Source organism: Oncorhynchus mykiss, chromosome 5 (assembly GCF_013265735.2).
Source record: "Oncorhynchus mykiss isolate Arlee chromosome 5, USDA_OmykA_1.1, whole genome shotgun sequence".
NCBI classification, from domain to species: Eukaryota; Metazoa; Chordata; class Actinopteri; order Salmoniformes; family Salmonidae; genus Oncorhynchus; species Oncorhynchus mykiss.
Genome location: NC_048569.1, coordinates 91512136 through 91519326, shown reverse-complemented (window position 1 = coordinate 91519326; position 7191 = coordinate 91512136). Strand labels below are relative to the sequence as shown.

At 43.0% G+C, this 7191-nt stretch overlaps 1 protein-coding gene across 2 annotated transcripts in view; it reads right to left on the bottom strand.

The window, feature by feature from the left end:
* The window catches only part of LOC110524795 (DENN domain-containing protein 1B), a 222739-nt gene that overhangs the window by 42259 nt on the left and 173289 nt on the right, over positions 1 to 7191 (bottom strand). For both annotated transcript variants that reach the window (XM_036978765.1, XM_036978766.1), the window contains 3 exons: positions 5802 to 5837; positions 4584 to 4628; positions 3782 to 3868 (listed from right to left, as the gene is read on the bottom strand). In XM_036978765.1, coding sequence (XP_036834660.1) covers positions 3782 to 3868; positions 4584 to 4628; positions 5802 to 5837 — 168 coding nt within the window. The remainder of the gene's footprint in view (positions 1 to 3781; positions 3869 to 4583; positions 4629 to 5801; positions 5838 to 7191) is intronic.

The following is a 7191-nucleotide window of genomic DNA, read 5'->3' as shown; positions in this document are numbered from 1 at the left end:
AGAGGTAGAGGACAGAGAGAGAGGGGGAGAGAGAGAGGGATGGGAAGAGGGAGAGGACAGAGAGGGATGGTAAGAGGTAGAGGACAGAGAGAGGTAGAGAGAGAGAGAGAGGGATGGCAAGAGGTAGAGGACAGAAAGAGAGAGGGATGGCAAGAGGTAGAGGACAGAAAGAGAGAGGGATGGCAAGAGGTATAGGACAGAAAGAGAGAGGGATGGGAAGAGGGAGAGGACAGAAAGAGAAAGGGATGGGAAGAGGTAGAGGACAGAGAGAGATGGGGAGAGAGAGAGAGGGATGGGAAGAGGGAGAGGACAGAGGGGGATGGTAAGAGGGAGAGAGAGAGAGGGATGGTAAGAGGTCGAGGACAGAGAGGATTTTTGCCTGTGCTTAGCTCCATTCAGTTTATGTTTTATTGTGAAAAACTCTTCTTTGGGAAGAGGTAGAGGACAGAGAGAGAGAGGGGCGGCGGTATTTTGACGTCCGAATGAAAAGCAGTTTATGTTTTATTGCGAAAAACTCTTCTTTGGGATAGGGGGCGGAAATTTTGACGTCCGAATGAAAAGCGTGCCCAAAGTAAACTGCCTGCTATTCAGGCCCAGAAGCTAGGATATGCATATAATGGGTAGATGTGGATAGAAAACACTCTAACGTTTCTAAAACTGTTAAAATAATGACTGTGAGTATAACATAACTGAAATGGCAGGTGAAACCCCGAGGACAAACCATCCCAAAAAAAACATCCCAAAAACTCTTTATAAAACGTTTCAGGCTGGTTTATGGGAAATTGTAGTTTTTCTAGGTGGCTCCCATTTTGTCTGTAGTGTTTCCAAGCGCGTGAATTAGAGCGCGTTCTTTGGTATTTTTCTCGGTGAAGACAATAACGTCTTAAATTTGATCATTTATTTGCGTATTTGGGTTTGAATATAAACGTTAATTGACTTGTTTGGAAAAGTTTATTGGTAACGCTCAAGGTTCTAAACGACATCATAACCGCCATCGATAAGAGACATTACTGTGCAGCCGTATTCATCGACCTGGCCATGGCTTTCGACTCTGTCAATCACAACATTCTTATTGGCAGACTCGACAGCCTTGGTTTCTCAAATGATTGCCTCGGCTGGTTTACCAACTACTTCTCAGATAGAGTTCAGTGTGTCAAATCGTATGGCCTCTTGTCTGGACCTCTGGCAGTCTCTATGGGGGTGCCACAGGGTTCAATTCTCGGGCCGACTCTCTTTTCTTTACATTTCAATGATGTTGCTCTTGCTGCTGGTGATTCTCTGATCCACCTCTAAGCAGACGACACAATTCTGTATATTTTTGGCCCCTCTTTGGACACTGTGTTAACTAACCTCCAGAGGAGCTTCAAAGCCATACAACTCTCCTTCCGTGGCCTCCAACTGCTCTTAAACGCAAGTAAAACTAAATGCATGCTATTCAATCGATCACTGCCCGCACCTGCTCACCCGTGCAGCATCACTACTCTGGACGGCTCGGACTTAGAATAAGTGGACAACTACAAATACCTGGGTGTCTGGTTAGACTGTAAACTCTCCTTCCAGACTCACATGAAGCATCTCCAATCCAAAATTAAATCTAGAATCGGCTTCCTCTATATCGCAACAAAGCATCCTTCACTCATGCCAACATACCCTCGTAAAACTGACCATCCTACCGATCCTCGGCTTTGGTGATGCCATCTATAAAATAGCTTCCAACACTCTACTCAACAAACTGGATGCAGTCTATCACAGTGCCATCTGTTTTGTCACCAAAGCCCCATATACTACCCACCACTGTGACCTGTACGCTCTCGTTGGTTGGCCCTTGCTTCATACTTGTCACCAAACCCACTGGCTACAGGTTATCTACAAGTCTCTGCTAGGGAAAGCCCCGCCTTATCTCAGCACACTGGTCACCATAGCAGCACCCACTCGTAGCACGCGCTCCAGTAGGTATATCTCACTGGTCACGCCCAAAGCCAATTCCTCCTTTGGTCGTCTTTCCTTCCAGTTCTCTGATGCCCATGACTGGAACGAATTGCAAAAATCTCTGAAGCTGGAGACTCACATCTCCCTCACTAGCTTTAAGCACCAGCTGTCAGAGCAGCTTACAGATCACTGCACCTGTACATAGCCCATCTGTAAACAGCCCATCTATCTACCTACCGCATCCCCATACTGGTATTTATTTATTTATTTATTTATTTTGCTCCTTTGCACCCCAGTATCTCTACCTGCACATTCATCTTCTGCCGATCTACCATTCCAGTGTTTAATTGCTATATTGTAATTACTTTGCCACCATGGCCTATTTATTTCCTTAACTTACCTCATTTGCACTCACTGTATATAGACTTTTTGTTTTCTTTTGTTCTACTGTATTATTGACTGTATGTTTTGTTTATTCCATGTGTAACTCTGTGTTGTTGTATGTGTCGAATTGCTATGCTTTATCTTGGCCAGGTCACAGTTGTAAATGAGAACTTGTTCTCAACTAGCCTACCTGGTTAAATAAAACAATTTGGTTAAATACATTTTTTTTTCAATGTTTGGGATTCTTTTTGTATGCATTTTGAAGGAGGGAAACGAATGGATTATTGACTGAAGCTAAACTGAGTTTTTATGGAAATAAAGAAGGAGTTTATCAAACAAAAGGACCATTTGTAATGTAACTGGGACCTTTTGGAGTGCCAACAGAAGAAGATCATTAAAGGTAAGGCATATATTATATCGCTATTTCTGACTTTCGTATCGCAACTCCCTGGTTGAAAATGATTTGTTATGCATGTGTTCTGGGCGCTGTCCTCATATAATCGCATGGTTTACTTTTGCCGTAAAGCCAATTTGAAATCTGACACGGCGGCTGGAGTTAAGCTTTATTTTGATGTATTGCACTTGTGATTTCATGAAAGTTTAATATTTATAGTAATTTAATTTGAATTTGGCGCTCTGCAATTTCACCAGATGTTGGCCAGGTGGGACGGTAGCGTCCCACTGATCAGCAAGAAGTTAACAATACCCATAACATGATGCAGCCACCACCATGCTTGAAAATATGAAGAGTGGTACTCAGTGATGTATTGTATTTTCCCCAAACATAACACTTTGTATTGAGGACAAGAAGTACATTTTTTACAGTATTACTTTAAAGCCTTGTGGCAAACAGGATGCATGTTTTGTAATATTGTATTATGTACAGGCTTCCTTCTTTTCACTCTAATTTAGGTTAGTATTGTGGAGTATCTACAATGTTGTTGATCCATCCTCAGTTCTCTCCTATCACAGCCATTCAACTCTGTAACTGTTTTAAAGTCACCATTGGCCTCATGGTGAAATTTCTGTAGTGACTGGGTGTACTGATACACCATCCATCTACCAATAGGTGTCCTTCTTTGCGAGGCATTGGAAAGCCTCCCTGGTCTTTGTGGTTGAATCTGCTCAACAGAGGGACCTTACAGATCATTTTATGTGTGAGGTTCAGAGATGAGGTAGTCATTCAAAAACTATTATTGCACATAGAGTCCATGCAACTTATTATGTGACTAGTTAAGCAAATGTTTACTCGTTAACTTTTTTTAGGCTTGCCATAACAAAGGGTTTGAATACTTATTGACTCAAGACATTTCATTTTTGATTAATTAATACATTTTTCAAAAAACATGTCCATTTTGACATTATGGGGTATTGTATGACAAAAAATATATACATTTAATTCATTTTAAATTGTATGAATACTATCTGAAAGCACTGTAGGAATAGTGTGTGTGTGTATATCACCAACCTGTCTCTTCTTCTCCATTCGCCGTGGCGAAAGACTCTTGGTGCTGGTGGGAGACCCTGAACAGATCGGCCTACCCTCCTCCTCTTCCTGAGAGAGAGAGAGAGAAAGAGGGAGAGAGAGAAGAGAGAGAGAAAGAAAGAGAGAGAGAGAGGCAGAGAGAGAGAGAGAAAGAAAGAGAGAAGGAGAAGAGAGAGCGATAGAGAGAAAGACAGAGAGAGAGAGAGAGAAAATATTTGAGTGAGCGTGTCACATTGTATGTAAAAGATCCTATAACAGCCAGTAATACATGTGTATTTTGAGTGTGGTCAGGTCAAATCTGTTTAAAACAGAAAAATACAGCCTGGAGAGAACCTGTTCGTCATCCAGCGCCCCTCTCCTCAGCCTCTCTCTGACACTCAGTTCAAACGAAAGACATCAGGCTTATGGAGACATTAATCTTATAACATGAGCTTTGAAGGAATCAGCGGCTCATTGATAAAATATGGGTTAGGGCTGTGGCTGGATGACATGACAGGCTATAGCCAGAGGGACGCTGGCTCCTGAACTAAACTCATCTCTGAGTGAGCACAAACTCCATAACCAACAGTGTGTGTGTGTGTACGCGCGAGTGTGTGAGCGTGCATGTCCACATTTGTGACATGCACGCATCTTGAACTGCACTGTTGGGTAAGGGCTTGCAAGTCCGCATTTCACGGTAAAGCCTACACTTGTTGTATTCGACGCATGTGACAAATAAAGTTTGATTTGAATTTTTGAAATTGTGTATGTAAGCCCTGGAGAGGTTTGAATTCACATAGCTCACCCTTTGTTTAAGCCTGCGAATTCCCCTCTTGGCATGACTCTTGGCCTGTAGGAGAAACACAGGCATTAGAAATAAACACAGGCTCCATTAATATTCGACACTGTTCTGGTGTAACATCCACTGGGCAAAAGACAAAGACTGAAGCTGGACACGAAAGTCTTCTCAGCTGGACAAGAAAGTCTTCTCAACTGGACACGAAAGTCTTCTCAGCTGGACACGAAAGTCTTCTCAGCTGGACACGAAAGTCTTCTCAGCTGGACACGAAAGTCTTCTCAGCTGGACACGAAAGTCTTCTCAGCTGGACACGAAAGTCTTCTCAGCTGCACACGAAAGTCTTCTCAGCTGGACACAAAAGTCTTCCCAACTGGACATGAAAGCCAACCAATCATGAATGTCTTCCCAGCTGGACACGAAAGCCAACCAATCATGAAAGCCTACCCAACTGGACATGAAAGCCTACCGATCATGAATGTCTTCCCAACTGAACATGAAAGCCTACCGATCATGAAAGCCTACCCATCATGAAAGCCTACCCATCATGAAAGCCTACCCAGCTGGACATCAAAGCCTTCTAGGCTGGACATGAAAGCCTACCAGGCTGGACATCAAAGCCTTCTAGGTTGGACATCAAAGCCTTCTAGGCTGGACATGAAAGTCAACTATACACCACTGCACAAAGGAAAGGGCATCACAAACACAAACACACACAATCTACCAGCTACCACCATCCCAGTACCTTTCAGATATTCAAAGTGAGAACCTGTATGACTTAATAGACATCTTAGGGTTAGGACCCGAAATGGGACCAATACATGTCTGTCCAATTATGGGCTCCCGAGTGGCACAGTTGTCTAAGGCACTGCATCTCAGTGCTACAGGCGTCACTACAGATCCTGGTTTGATCCCGGGTTGTATCACAAACGGCCGTGATGGGGAGTCCAATAGGGCGGCGCACAATTGGCACAGTGTCGTCCAGGTTAGGGGAAGGTTTGGACAAATAAGAATTTGTTCTTTACTGACTTGCCTAGTTAAATTTTTAAAAATTATATAAAAATATGAAAGTATTTGAGGTGTGCTTGATTTGCACTTTTGGGACTATTTCAGTGGTTCCAAACTAAATCAAGAGCAGCTCCAGTATTTGAACATATCAGAGGAGGTCTGACAGGGACTGTATGATAGATCCAGCCTTCTATAGGCCGTCTCCACAGCTGGACTTGCCTTGGTCACCGCAGTGTTGATCAGCGCTCCGCCTCTCTGCAACACACAACCAACACATAATTGTCATTTACCGGCACACACACACACACACACACACACACACACACACACACACACACACACACAGAGAGAGAGAGAGAGAGAAACACACAGAGACAAACACAGGAAAGCACAAACACACACATATACAGTACCAATCAAATGTTTAGACACACCTACTCATTCCAGGGTTTTTCTTAATTTTTACAATTTTCTACATTGTAGAATAATAGTGAAGACATCACAACTATGAAATAACACATATGGAATCATGTAGTAACCAAAAAAGTCTTAAACAAATGAAAATATATTTGAGATTCTTCAAAGTAGCCACCCTTTGCATTGACAGCTTTGCACACTCTTGGCATTCTCTCAATCAGCTTCACCTAGAATGCTTTTCCAACAATCTTGAAGGAGTTCTCACATATGCTGAGCACACGTTGGCTGCTTTTCCTTCACTCTGTGGTCCAACTCATCCCAAACCATCTCAATTGGGTTGAGGTCGGGTGATTGTGGAGGCCAGGTCATCTGATGCAGCACTCCAACACTTCTTCTTGGTCAAATAGCACTTACACAGCCTGGAGGTGTGTTGGGTCATTATCCTGTTGAAAGCAAATTATAGTCCCACTAAGCTCAAACCAGATGGGATGGTGTATCGCTGCAGGATGCTGTGGTAGCGATGCTGGTTAAGTGTGCCTTGAATTCTAAATAAATCACTGACGGTGTCACCAGCAAAGCACCCCTACACTATAACACCTCCTCCTCCATGCTTCACGGTGAGAACCCCACATGCAGAGACAATCCGTTCACCTACTCTGCGTCTCACAAAAATATCACATTTGGACTCATCAGAACAAAGGACAGATTTCCACCACTCTAATGCCCGTTGCTTGTGTTTCTTGACCCAAGCAAGTCTCTTCTTATTATTGGTGTCCTTTAGTAGTGGTTTCTTTGCAGCATTTTGACCATGAAGGCCTGATTCACGCAGTCTCCTCTGAACAGTTGTTATTGAGATGTGTCTGTTACTTGAACTCTGTGAAGCATTTATTTGGGCTGCAATTTCTGAGGCTGGTAACTCTAATGAACTTATCCTCTGTAGCAGATGTAACTCTGGGTCTTCCTTTCCTGTGGCGGTCCTCATGACAGCCAGTGTCATCATAGTGCTTGATGGTTTTTGCGACTGCACTTGAAGAAACTTTCAAATTCCTGACATTTTCCGTATTGACTGACCTTCATATCTTAAAGTAATGATGGACTGTTGTTTCTCTTTGCTTATTAAAGCTGTTCTTGCTATAATATGGACTTGGTCTTTTACCAAATAGGGCTATCTCCTGTAAGAAGGAAAGAAATT